The sequence below is a fragment of the Orycteropus afer genome, unplaced genomic scaffold (genome assembly GCF_000298275.1).
Source record: "Orycteropus afer afer isolate SDZICR_OR568_19922 unplaced genomic scaffold, OryAfe1.0 scaffold00496, whole genome shotgun sequence".
Lineage (NCBI taxonomy): Eukaryota > Metazoa > Chordata > Mammalia > Tubulidentata > Orycteropodidae > Orycteropus > Orycteropus afer.
Genome location: NW_006922083.1, coordinates 1970264 through 1984608, shown reverse-complemented (window position 1 = coordinate 1984608; position 14345 = coordinate 1970264). Strand labels below are relative to the sequence as shown.

General features: G+C 38.7%; 1 protein-coding gene across 1 annotated transcript in view; it reads left to right on the top strand.

The window, feature by feature from the left end:
• The first annotated feature begins 374 nt into the window (after positions 1-374).
• The window catches only part of EFNA5 (ephrin A5), a 354402-nt gene continuing 340431 nt past the window's right edge, over positions 375-14345 (top strand). The window contains exon 1 of the mRNA XM_007955277.2: positions 375-499. Coding sequence (XP_007953468.1) covers positions 375-499 — 125 coding nt within the window. The remainder of the gene's footprint in view (positions 500-14345) is intronic.

Here is a 14345-nt window from a genome sequence, read left to right as displayed (position 1 = left end):
GGGTGACCGGTCTGCCTCCGCCGCCTGAGACACAGCTTGGCACCCCTTCCCCCGCCCTTGCTGCCGCCACCACACACACACACACACACACACACACGCACGCTTTTCTCCATCTTGTGATTCCTTTTCTCCTGAACCCTCCAGTGGGGGTGCGAGTTTGTCTTTATTTCCCCCACTCCACCGCCGCCTTTTCTTCTTGCTCTCCGCCCCCTCCCCAGCTTGGTGTGTGCCTCTTTCTTTCCTCATCCCCCTTCACTTCTATTTATTCATATTTATTTGGCGCCCGGCTGTCCTTTCTCCCCGGCCCTCCTCCCTTCGGATCCCGCTCTCGCCCCGGAGTGGCGCGTCGGGGGTTTCGCCGCTGGCCAGGCGTGATGTTGCACGTGGAGATGTTGACGCTGGTGTTTCTGGTGCTCTGGATGTGTGTGCTCAGCCAGGACCCGGGCTCCAAGGCCGTCGCCGACCGCTACGCCGTCTACTGGAACAGCAGCAATCCCAGGTAAGGCGGTGGGGGACGGATAGCTGGGGCTGCCGGGGCCTCGGGGCCCTGTGGAAGGAGAGGCGGCGGCAGCTGCAGCAGCAGGGACTAGCGCGCACCGGCTGCCGGCGGCGCGCACCCTCGGAGCCTACGTCGCCCGAGCGCTGATGGCTTGGAGGAGCCGGCGAGAAGCGCGCCTGTCGCGCCCTCTTTGTTAAGGCGCCGCGAAGTAGCTGTACGCCCTGGAGTCCCCCGGGCTGTCCAGACTGGCTGCCTCTGCGGGACACGGGGATATTCGGAAAAGGGCGGGAGCCAGGGATTCGGGACTATGCTGCTTCCCCGCCCCGGCAGGCTGGCCAACATCCCGATCCACTCGCAGGGTTGGGCATGGAGAACCCTGTATGCACCCTGCCAGGAGCGTCCTTCTGGAGCGTGGGTGTTCAAGAACTGTGAGGAGAACCCACCAAACATCCACAAAGTTTTTTTTGTTTGTTTTTAATTTTTCCTTCTTTTTTCCTGGTGCGCGCAGAGAAAGCGCACAGACTGGGGGAAGTGAGGGGTGCTGGGAAGCGGAAGCTTTAGGCTTTTATTTTTCTCTTTAACTGAGAGGAAATCATCCGGTCTCTGGGTTAGTCTGGGCCCGGCGCAGTAGGCTTCGACGAGGGATCTCCCACCTCCTTCCCCCTCCCCCCAGTGGCTCTAGGTGCCAGAAAGTTTGATCTAATGCCGGGTTACGTCATGTGTGCGGAGCAAGCTGCTGGAGTTGGCCTAGACGGGCGGTGGGAGCCCTTCGCCCGTGGCCAAGCAGTGCGCAACCAAAGAAACACACGCGGTTACCTGCAACCGTTTTACAGGCGTCCCTCAAGCCCCCTAGGTGCGCGGGACGCGGGGAGGCCAGAGGTGGGTGCCTGGGTCCGCCCTAGCGCGCCGGTTGGACCTCGGCCAGCCGCGTGTATCCCGGATTCTTGGATCTGGGACGCGGCTAGGGAAAATTGCGTGGCGCACCTTCCGACCCGGAGCAGCTCCGAGCCTTGCTTTTCCCTGGGCCTGGGCTCAGTAGTCGGCCCCGCGGGCCCCTATAGCGCTACTTCCCCGGGACAGAGGCCCGATAGCAGATGGGGGCTGGTCTCGGCTTCCTCCTGGGTGGGAAACAGCGACTGTACCTGAGACAACAGGTTTTTCCTGGGCCGGAGCTGAAGTTGGGAGGAGAGGCGGCCAGTGGTTACTGTGCGCTCAGTGCGCCGGGGGAGAAGGGGACGGCGGGAGCCTCCAACTTTTTTCACCTCCCACCGGACCTCTCTGCCGGCCTGCTGCGTTCCCTTAGTCTGCAGGCTTGAGAGGGACTCCCGCTTGAAGTAATGTCAGCTCAAATGAAGATGGGGAGATTTACCCCGCAAAAAGTAGCCGAACAGAGAGAGGCTTTTCTTCTGCAGTGGTAACCTAGTTAAGATAATCACACTCAAGTAGCCCGAGCGCTGAATACAGCGCCCTGCAGCATCGGAGGCATCCCCGAAAGTTTTTTGGGGGGGCTTGTGGAGGTGGGTGGTGGGATGGGAAACTGTTCCTTCTTTGACATGCCACTTACCACTATTAGGAAAAGAGAAAGAGAAGCCATTCCGCCAGAGGAGATGCCTTTTATTAAAGCTGACAAGACAAATAGAGCAAGCTTTCCAGTTGTGATGGTGTGAAAAGCAAGTCTCATTATGTTGGTTGGTTTTATTCCCCTTTGGGCTTTATTACACAGCGTATATTTCTAAACTTTAGTGCTTTATCAAATAAAGCAGCAGTAAAATTGTTAGTTGAACTTGGGACATTTTGCTCTTAGTTGTCTTTTCTTTCCCACTCCAAACTTCATAGTGTGATCTTTTTCACATGGATCTTCATTTATTTGGATATTTGGGTGTTCCAGTTGTCCCTGGTTAAAACAGAAAGGATCAGTAACACCCCCTCCCTAACCCCCCTTTTTAACTTGTCAAGCTAGTCTTAGTTTGAGGACATTTTATCTTAGGTTATCTCTGTTTTATGCTTTTGATACTGTTGTTTGGTTTGAGATTAGCACATTGATTTTTGTCACAGGTCATGTTTTTTAATAGATTTGCCCTGCCTGCAGTAAACTCTTCTGCTCTGGATTCCATGGTGGCTTTGAACCTGTCCAGACAGAGTTAATCTGTAGAATTTTAAAATATCAAGAGTATTCTTGTTAACTTAGTATCCAGTTTGAGGTTTGAGGAAATACCTTCTTATTTGATCATTATCAGTTTGATTATGTCCAAAATAAAGAATGATGTGTCCACCTCCCCCCAAGAGATTCAGCTGTAATATTTAGCATTCTTAGAGGTTTATGGGTATACTTATTTTCTATGTTATCACAGTAAAACTTTAAAAATAATAGAAATGTAAAAGTATTTACTGGTAGGCAGTTTCAGCTCTGAAATGCTGAATAAGATGGCACTTTTGTAATTCATTTCAAAGGAGTCAATGCAAAATAAGTAGTTAAAAGATAACAAGTTTATCACAAAAGATGCTGTGGAGAAATATTTCAGAAAGCTTGCATGGCTTTACTAAATTTTATAAATTAGTATTTTGTATTTCCTTTCCATGTATGCTATCATTTTGTAAAGTAAGGAAGCCATGCCTTTTGGTTTTACATAAAGCCTAAACTACATTTAAGAAAAACTTCAACTTTCTAAAAAAAAATGTTAACTGCTGTTGCAAATTGAGTAGGTTTTTAATTTTTTTTTGTATTGTAACAATAGGTTAGTGGACGTATGAAGCTGATAATAATGGATAGTTTATGTGAAGTAAGTATTTTTTAGCTTTGATAATGGATAGCAATATGGGATTATGTTTAGATAAAATCAGAGTTAAATATAACATTGTATTCATAAGATTTAAATACCTTATTATATAACTTGCATAATTATATGATTTTATCAGCTATAGTAAGTTTTGTTCCTGACTCTCCATTGGTAAAAGTATCCATAGATCTAGGTACACAGAGGAAAAAAATATTAAACTTATTTTCTATTAGTAATTTCACTGTTAGCATATATGTTCAGTGGTATTTACTTCTGAGAAACAGGTGTTTGGTTTTCAAATGCTGATAACATTTGGAAGGTGAGGCAAACTGATTTTCTGTTTTGAATAGTCTCCAATTTGTGAAATAGCAATTAATAGCTATTAATCTGAATAGAAATATATGAGAACATCTAAACGCATCTCCCATATTTTTAAAATTTGAGAAGCTGTATGAGTTTCACCTAATTAGTGAGAGTAATAGAATAGTTCTCTAAATGTTAAGCTGATTTCTGAACTGGAATGTTAGTAAGTAACTTTGAGTAATGAAAATCCAAATCAAGGAATATGTAGCTATTTGTCTTTATTCTGTTAAGACCCTAAAAATCTTTTAAATAACTTTAAAAAGAGACTGAAGTAATAAAACGTTATTTACATTTATTCCTTAGTAGCTACACCTCTGAAGGTAGAGATGACTCAGTATTAAGAGCATCTCTCTTAATCTGAAGTGTACCATGGTTTGGTTCTTCCAATGAGAATATTTTTTAAAATACTGTGTCTATAATGAAAAGCTCGTGGATTCTTATAAGTAGTTACTAAAATAATGTTATGATAATTAAACATATCTCCCACTGGTTGACATTGGTAGATGGCATAGTAGAATAAAACAGTAGCAAATGTGACAAAGGCACTTTTCAGAAAACTAATAGTCCTCAGTGCTTTACTTCTGTAAACATTTGAGAATCACTAATTTAGAGGACTCTCCTAAGGGAAAGAAATTCTCTTAATTCATCAGAGATTTACAAAACTTGAACCTAATCATGTGTTCTTTGGCCTTTTTCAATTGTTGCAGGGATTTGTAAATTAAATGTTTCATATTAGAGTAGCAGGTAATTGACACCATTTAGTTTTGTTAACATGGAATCTTAGAGCTGTGAAAGTAATGTGAATTCTAGACCAAGGCTCCTGAATCTTTCTGGCTCTACAGGTCATAAATATGTAGGTAGATAAGTAGAGAGAAGCAATAACTTTCTCCCCCCCCAATCCTATTCTCTAAGGTCTCTCTTTCCCATTTCAAAATTCAGTTGCTTCATTTTTAAAAATCTGAGCCATTAATATGCTGATATATATATGATATATATATATAATATATATATATTATATATATTATATATATATATATGATAAACGTGTATTGATATCATGCCTTTTTCACTGACAAATAAATGAAATCAAACCCAAAACCAAACTTAACTGCTGTGGAGTTGATTCTGACTCACAAACTCCTATAGGATAGAGTAGAGCTGCACCATAGGGTTTCCAAGGCTGTAAATCTTTATGAAAGCCGCGGAATGGCTGGTGGGTTCAAACCACGGATCTTTTGGTTAGTAGCTGAGCACTTTAACCATGGTACCACCAGGGGTCCTTAAATGAAATCAGCATGGTTTACATCTAAGAATTTGTTTTCAGGCAAGATGGAAAGTTGATGTTGGTGATGAATGAGTTTTATCACCTTGTAAAGGATTTTCTTTATTTTGAAAATTTTAAGTGTTTTTAATAATATTTTTATATGTTGGAAGCATAAATGGTCTTCGAGTAAAAGATATTACTCAGAATCTGTTAACTATTAATTATGAGCCTCAATTTAATGTATTGTTTTTAATTAGATATAGTGGGTAATTTTATTATTTTGATATTTATATAAACATCAGGAAAAAATGAAATATATAGCCCATGTTTTTACCATTACTTATAGGAGACCTGAAATGAATCTCCCCCTCTTTTTTTTTTATATCTAGAAATTTGTAAAAGAGAAGTATGCTTCTTGGTTTTGGCCAGTGTGCCACAGAATGTTGAAAAGCTGACTTAGTTGCTGAGATATTACATTCCAGTCACTTATGCATTATTTGTACACATTCGTAATAAATTAACAGATAGCCAACTGCTTTGTAGATGGCTGTAGAACATCCATGCTATCTGAGGCACGTTTGGCTATGTAGTCTGATTTAACATTTCGAGTATGAGAACAAGGTCAATAAACTCCTTGTGATTAAAAGTGCCAGAGAATGTCTTCAGTAGTACACTACTCCCTGTTAGTTGATTTTGGTGGTATTTACTAAACCATTGGCTCACTGAATCCCGTGTTGCCATGTTTGATCTGGTTGAATAATCAAGAGTTATAGAGGCTTTCACTGTTGAAGTCTGAAGGTCAGGTTTGGAAGGAGTTCTTAGTTATTTGGAGGCAAATTAACTTCGTAAATTTCTTCCCATTTAATCTCTCAAGATGCTTTCTGAACAGGCATTTCATTGCATTTTACCCACTGGCCTGGTTTCTTTTGGGCAGGGACAGATAAAGATGAGCACCTCGTTTCTCCCCTGTTGCTGTGCACCAAGCAAGTTACCGGCTCCATGCTGAGCCAAGAAAATGAATGAATATAATTAGTCTTCAGGAGGCCTGGCCTTTGCAGTCTTGGGAGAAGTACATGGCAAAAGAATATACCTTTAAGAGAGATGTACCATTAAACCACAAAATGGGACGGGGAGAACAACCATAATGACAAATTTTTCATGTGTATAGTACCATTTTATTTACTTATTGGCATGCTCCCACCCCATATCTACCACTCGCTTCATAATTTTTCAGAAGATACTACTCAACCCTCTTCATTTTTATGCTTGATAAAAAAAGCTGTGAAATTTTATTTTAAGAAATGAACTATTCTATGTTGCCTGATTTCATATTATTGATTTCCTTTTCAGAAACAGTATACAAATGGTTAAAATAGCAATCCATATTAGAATGTTCTTGTTGGAAAGTAAGCCTGTATTTCACTACTGCAGTGAGGAAGGCCCTGTCACTTGCCAGGTTACTCAGTCAGGATCAATCTTCTGACCTGGGAAAAAATTGCTTTCTGATCATTTGTGACGGATAACACTTTCATATTCAGGTATGAAAAACCTCCAAAAGGAGGATAAGAAATGAGGTGTTAATATTCAGGTTTAGTCATCTATCTTACGATGGTGGTCTTAGACAGCTAAACATCAATAAATTACTGTCTCTTTTAAGAGCCTGATTTATATTATTAGATTTATATTTCAGTCTGCTTCTCAACCTCTGTCCTGAGCTGTTTTGTAGAAAAGTTTCTTGTGATTAATTGAACTCCTAGTGTTTCTGAATGGAATATTACTCACTACCATGAGATTTGTGCCCTCTTAAATTCATCTCCATTTCTGTTTTAAATCATTAGTCACACAAATAATTGTGTGATTCCACTTATAGGAAATACCTGTTGTTGTTTATGTGCCGTCCAGTCGGACCTGACTCATAGCGACCCCCTCCTTGGGTTTCTGAGGCAGTATCACTATGGAAGTAGATTGTCCAACCTTAGGCACTATGCTACCAGAGCTCCCATAGGAAATATCTAGAGTAGGCAAATTCATAGAGACAGAAAGTAGATTCGAGGTTACCAGGGCCTGGAGGGAGGGAGAAACAGAGTTGTTGCTTTATGGGTATAGAGTTTCTGTTTGGATGAAAAGTTTAGGAAATAGTGTTGATGGCTGCACAGCATTATGAATGTAAGTTGTTGTTGTTAAGTGCCAGCGAGTCAGACCCAACTCATAGTGACCCCTCCTTGGGTTTCTGAGGTGGCATGCCACTGAATTATATTCTTAGAATGATTGAAATGACCAAATTTTTGTTATAAATATTTTTTATCACAAAATTAAAAAAATTATTTATGATTATGCCAGTCATAAACCAGTACAATAACACAGAACCCCACTTAGTTTAAAGCGAAAAATCATTATTGCAAGTAACCTTGGTACTACAAGTATTCGGCATAGTTTTGAGTAAAAAAGAAGAAAAAAAGCTGCTTCTATATTACTGTTTCTGATAATCTGTACTCCTTATTGAACTCTCTGAAAGATTTATTGTAAAATATTGAAATTTGTACATTAGTCCCTAAATGAAAAATTATGTTGATGAAAACTTTTGATTTTGAAGCATCTGAATGTAGTTTTCAAACAGTGAACCACAGATTTCAATAAAAACATAATTTTAGAATATTGGGAACTCCTTAACTAGTTGCTGAGAGACAGAACTCTGCTACAGTGATGGTTAGCTTGGCTTTCATTCAGGTAGAATTCTTTCATTTTCAATAGGGAAAAATAAACCTTTGTCATCTTTAGAAACATCCTTCATACAATTGACAGTTGACAGGTAGAAGAAAATGTTACTGTCAGGTTTTATTTTCTGTGCAAGTAAGGAATAAAAATAGATTTGAATGATTTTTTTTAAATATTGAAATTTTTTTAAAATTCAGATTTTTTCTAAGGAAAATATTTAAAGTTTTATAGGTATGTCATAGAATTTATCTGCCATTTGTTTTGGGAAAGGTCAGCCAAGTACAGTGTAGGGAGAGCTTGTCAAATAGTAGTGGAGACCTGGTGGCACAGTAGTTCAGGCTCTTCACTGTGAACTGAAAGGTTGGAAACCAACAGGGGCTCCGCTCCACGAGAAAGATGAGGCAGTCTCTGTTCCCATAAAGACGTACAGCTTTGGAAACCCTATGGGACAGTTCTACTGCGTCCTATAGGGTTGCTTAGTTGGAATTGACTCGATGGTAGTGGGTTTTTGAGTTTTGTCAAACAGTTAAGTTTCTAGGATATTTTTTCTTAAAAAGCAACATAAAATTGCGTTAGTTCGAACAGGATATTACTGGACATTTTTACCATCGGATTTTTTTAGGGATATGAAAGATCAGTGTTATTACTATTATTACTTCATCGAGTGATCTGATTTTCATGACCGATGGTCATGATTCTCGTGTGAAATATAAGTGAGTCTTGTGATGTTGCTGTGTATGTGCTTTGGACAATCATGCAAAGATTAGACATGCCTTTCTTTTTCCAATTACTTTGCTATTAATGATTTTTAAATACCTGCATGGTGTAATCTGTGGGTTTCCTTGTGGAAGTACATGAATGCATACTTGAAAATTAAAAAACAAAACAAAACATAGACTGTATCCTTATTTCCCAACTTAGAAAAGATAGATTTTTGGCTTTTGGTTATATCGGCGTTCCCCCCACCCCCTTCTTTCCTAGAAGCAGCCATCTTGTTTTAAGACCTGTTTTATTTCTTTCGTGAAAATGGTCCGGAAATGAATATGGACGATAGAAAGGACTAAACCATTTTATAATCATTTTGGCAGGGTTCTACATATACGCTCTATCTTAAGTAATTTGTGAGCTCACTAAAATGTTATCTTCTTGTATTTAGCTAACAAAAAGATGTTTTCACTTCGTAGTAGTATTTAAACTGGGAAATAGGATGTGTGAAATGTTGGGCTGTACCATGTTTGCATCCGTACTTTTCTCTGAAGCTTATAATTTATTTTTAATTTCAAAATACTGTAATAACTCCTACTGTTACCCCTTTCAGCCCTGGTTTTCTTTCTCTGACCATACTGAGGAGTTATTTTTATTTGTTGAATATTTTTTCCCAAAAAATTGCTTAGCGGTACCAGGACTCTTTTTCCAGTATGAGGTACTTATGACCTCTAAAACTGAAGCATTTGGGACCTTTGAGAAGCAATCAGTCAGATCCCTCTCTCCTTCCCATATACAGGCTCTCACTGGCTCTTTATAAACCTTTTTTGTGAGTTCTTATAGAAAATTATTTTGGAAGTCAATTCTTATTTGTTACTAAGAATCATGAGAGTACGTATCAATTGAGTTTGCTATGTTTCCCACCATGTTTTGTGTTTCTGGGTACATTTGGAAGAACATGTGGCCTAGTAAACTGTACCAAAATTTTATACTACCCCTTTTGCTATGACATCTGTTTGATGCTGTCTGGAAACATTATTGCCATGTACGGCAGTGAAAGCTGAGCTTCCTAAAGATTAATTTCAATAGGTCTGATTAAACGGGGCATAGATGAATACTATGTATGTCACAGATTGCTTCAATTCATTGCCAGTAGGATCTTTGGTGATTATAGATCCATTGGAAGGGTGATAAATAAAATGTATGTTTTAAGAGCAGATTTACATCTCAGGGGTTCCTTAATAGTAGGCAGGTGTAAGTTGACAGTTTTGAACCCCCAGAACCCTCCTCTGATACCCTTTATCTACTTTTCTTTTGACTGCCTGGTGGAGAAAACTAAAATAGCTCCTTGCTCTGTGACCTTTTTTGTTTTAAATGAACTAAGAAATACTTTTCGTTTTTTGTTGCTCTTTCAAGGTGACAGAATTTCCATTTTAAGTTGTATGAGTAATTTATTTATACATGTAAATAACTATAATCAACAATTAGTATTCCTGCCTCCTATCATGAGAAAATATGTATTATGAAAGTATTTTCTTCTATGAAAAATAGTGTTGTGGTTTGAATAACATCGAGTCATGGTTTATTTTCTTTGGATAATTATAGTGTAAATTGTTATGTATATTTTGATGGTCTTGGATGTGAAACTTGTTTTATGTGTCATAGACATCAATAGGACATGTGACTTTGTCATATTTATTGAAGTGAATAATGTTTAGGGGACTTAAACTTTTGGTTAAGTTTTTTCACAGTGTTTAATTTTAGGGGACAAATGATGTTGGGAAAAAAAGGAAATATAACTGTAAATACAGGGAAATTTTCCTTAGTGTTTAACAATTAGGTTAAACAAAGTGGGAGCAAATGAGCCTAGCTCCCCTTGTATTGTTTCAGGGCAAGAAAATACAGACAGATGTCGGCATGTGGAAGCAGTGACCTCTGACACGCACAGCATGGCCACTGCCCTGGCACACAAGTGTCTTGAGCCACCATCGTTGCAGGATGCTTTCTTGAAGTGACTGACACTTTAAGATGGAAAACCTGAAACTGATTTTTGTGTAGCTATTTGTAACTCTCTGAAGTTACCAGCTTCAGTTTTAAGTTCTTCACTTTACCTTATATGAAAAAATCTTTCTTTTTGAGCTCAGGCAGAGCTTTTGTGACTTCTGGATGGGTTCTGTATCCATGTAGTCACTGTAAATTTTTACCATCCAATAATTTTATTCATAAGGGTAGGAGAATAGAGGAGGCTAAGGGAGGCTTAGGTGCATAGTTCTCTTGCAGAAAAGTGTTTGCCTGTTTGATTTAGCTAGTACTTTGCTTTTTTCTTAAAGACACATGAAAGCAGTGGTTTTGTTAAAGGCTTTTTCTTTTATTCTCTGCTCTGCAATCTCACCAATAACCCCTGGGTTCAGATAGACCATTAATGTTTTAGATACTGTGGCATTCAGTGTTTTCTTCATATATTTGTTTACTGTTACTGCTTCAGTAAACTTTTATGCCTATTTTAGTAGTTTTCTGGCAGGGGCTCTGTTTATTAAAATTTAGTGACCCAGCACTAAGAAGGGTACCGTTCAAATAGTGGTGCTTCTGACAGGGTTTTGTGTCAAACTAGAGAAAATAATAGGGAAATGAAAGCTGCCAAAATGTGTCTCCCAATTACTAATTAATTAGGCAAGAAAGGGCCTCAGTGATAGATCTGGTGTCTGCCATGACAGTAACGTGGGGATGCTTTATTTTAAAAACGGTATAAAACCAGTTAAAGTAAGCTCAAGGAATGTAGCACCCAGATATTTGATACCACAGGTACTCATTTTTTAGGTTTGTGAAAAGCAAAACAAAAAAATAGGAAGTCCAAATTTTGAAAGTGGATCTTTGTATTCATCACTGGCAGTATTGTAAAACATAGCTATTCTAAAGAGTGTTTCCCTTATTAATAAGCAATGCCTTTATTCTTATCAATATTTTATTACAGATATGATAATCATATTCTTTGATTTTAGGATTGATGTAGCATTGTATACATACCCTATTGACTCTAATTTGAGACTTGGGGGAAAAAATGTTAAGACTTTTTCATCACATGCCAGGCATTAATATTTTGAGTGTTACTGTGATTACAGAACAGAACTTTGTTTCCTTTGGCAGATAAGTATTTTTGCTATCCCAGAGATTCCCATCTTTTCTGGCGATGTTCCCACTATGGTTGCTGGACCCATAATTAAATGCCTGTTATTAGTATATTTTTTCCATAGCATTTACAACATAAAAAGAAAAAGGTCTTGTATGGTACTACAGCTGTCAGGGGAACAATGAAAACTAATTACACACTCCGCTATCACCATTGTCAACTATACTCTTGGGAAAACAAAAACATGAGAGAGTATGTGTATGTTTGTATGGATGGATACGTGTTTGTGTGTGTGTGTGTGTGTGTGTGTATAGGATATTCCATGTGTATATATGCTTATGGAGTTAGTATGTAGTGGTTTAACTTTATACTCTGGATTCTCTGAATTAAAAAAAAATGTATACAAGACTATCTAACTCAGTAAATTAAAAAAAAGAAAAGTTGTTTGGAGATCCCTTCTTTAGTGTTCCTCCTATCTTTATGATATGGACTTTAATGAAATGGACTAAGAGTACCAGCAATATTTATGACTGCATATACCGTTATTTTTAGTATTATTTTAGATGTGATCTTATTATTGATATATCTATGCTATTAACATGGGAGCTCTGGTGGCATAGTGCCTAAGGCATTTGACTGCTACCAGAAGGCTGGCGGTTCAAACCCACCAGCCACTACTCACAAGGAAGGTTGGGCAACCTACTTCTGTTGAGATTCCATCTCAGAAACCCAAGGAGGGGTCTCTGTGAGTCAGGACTGACTCACCGGCAGTGATTTTTTTTTTTTTTTTTAAATGCTCTTAACATATTTTATTATTTCTTTCTCTATAATTTCCTCAACAAATACGTTACTTCGTTTCTTAGCTCTGGTGGTGCAGTGGTTAAAGCATTTGGCTGCTAACTAGGTTGGTAGTTCAAACTCACCAACTGCTCCACAGGAGAAAGATGAGGCAATTTACGTCCCTAAAGATTTACAGCCTTGGAAACTCAATGGGGATCACTATGAGTTGGAATCGACTTGATGGCTGTGGGTTTGGTTTTTTTTGGTTGTTTTTTGCTTAGCTCTAGAGTTTTGTGTTGATATCCGATTGTTTCTGGGCTAATCATTTAGTTTGCTCATTAAAACTCTATTCGTGCCTTTCTCTTTGGGTGACTTTCGTGTTTCATTGTCTCTGGACAGTAGGTAGATTTGAGAAAGAAAACTAAAAATTGGTATTCCTGAAAATTATAACAGTTTTGGTATAAGATTTCTTTTTTTTAAGAAAAGACTTTGAAAGTATTGAATAATAGAAGTTTCAGTATAAATATTGGATTTCATTCGTTCATGCTTTTCCTGTTCTCTAGCTCCATATAGATCAGGACTCAGCTCTGTCTAATGTTTTCCATTAGCATTTTAATTCTTTGGGTGAATTCTCTTTTCTGTATCGAAAACCAAGCCAGATGAGTGAATTTAGGAATTATATGTTGAATTTAATTTATTTTCCCAAAAGAAATATATTCTAGCTAACATATCTAATGGCAATAATATATTCCTATATGGAATATCTGAAATTTAAAATTGAAGAAATATTTCTTGAGTGATATTATGCATTTACCAGAAGGCTGGTGTTCAAACCCACCAGCCACTTCCTGGAAAGAAGACTGGGCAATCTACTTCCATAGAGATACTACCTCGGAAACCCAAGAGGGGTTGCTGTGAGACTTGACAGAGTGAGGTTTTTTTTTTTAAATGGACTATCTGAAATTTTAAATTGATGAAATATTTCTTGAGTAATGTTATGCATTAAACATTGGGAGACATACAGAGGATTCAAAGATAAATTAGACAGCATCTGTACTCTCAAGGAACTTTGAGTTTTGGTGGGTATAATAATTTTTATACACTATCATAGCAAACCCAAAACCCAAACCCACTGCCTTCAAGTCGATTCTGACTTATAGCGATTCTGTAAGTAAGACAGAGCAGAACTGCCTAATAGGCTTCCCAAAGCCATAGGTTTTTGTGGGAGTAAACTGTCCCATCTTTCTCCCATGGAGCCCCTAGTTGGTTCGCGTTGCTGGCCTTTTGGTTAGCAGCAAAATGCCTTAACTGTGACGCTGCCAGAGCTCTTTCATAATCACAGTACAAAGTAGAAAATGCCATAAGAAATCTTCACACAGAAATTCATTTGACACAATTATTGATACCATGTGCTAGGTATTGTTCTCAGTACTGAATATATTGCAGTAAACAGTATAGACACAACCCTGCTATCATGAAACATTTGATTAGTGATTTCTAGATTATTGCTTCTTACTCTAACTTGCACACAAACCCCTTGGAGATCTTGTTGAAATTCAGGTTTTAATGCAGGAGATTGTCAGGTGGGCCTGACATTCTGCATTTCTAACAAGCTCTTCAGTGATACTGATGCTGCTGGCCCAGGGACCACAGTTTGAGCAAGGAGGAATTCTGTGGGGAGAGAGATTGCTTCTGACTCCTCATCAAGGACTCTGAGTTATATTTGCCCTGAGCTTTCTATATAATTCGGCAATCTCTGCACGGGCTCAGCATTTACTTGAGTGAAAGCAGTTATTTAGATCCCTGGAAGACCTCGTAGTCTTCATTGGCAGCCACTTTTCCTCAAATAATACAGGTGTTTACATTGGGGTTTATGCATCATTAAAAATACATCACTAACAAAGGTAACGGGACAGGGATTTTGTTCTAAATCTTCAAAGTCTACTGGAACAAAATAGTTGCTCCAGTCCAAAACATCGAAGGAGGTTCCTGCCATAACTGTCAAAGGATATTTATTTACAAACCCTCCCCAGGTGTGTTTTATGTGGCAGTGCCAGAATTATACCTCGGAAACAGATTTTTAACACTTTTCCAATTTAAATCCATATGGTTAAA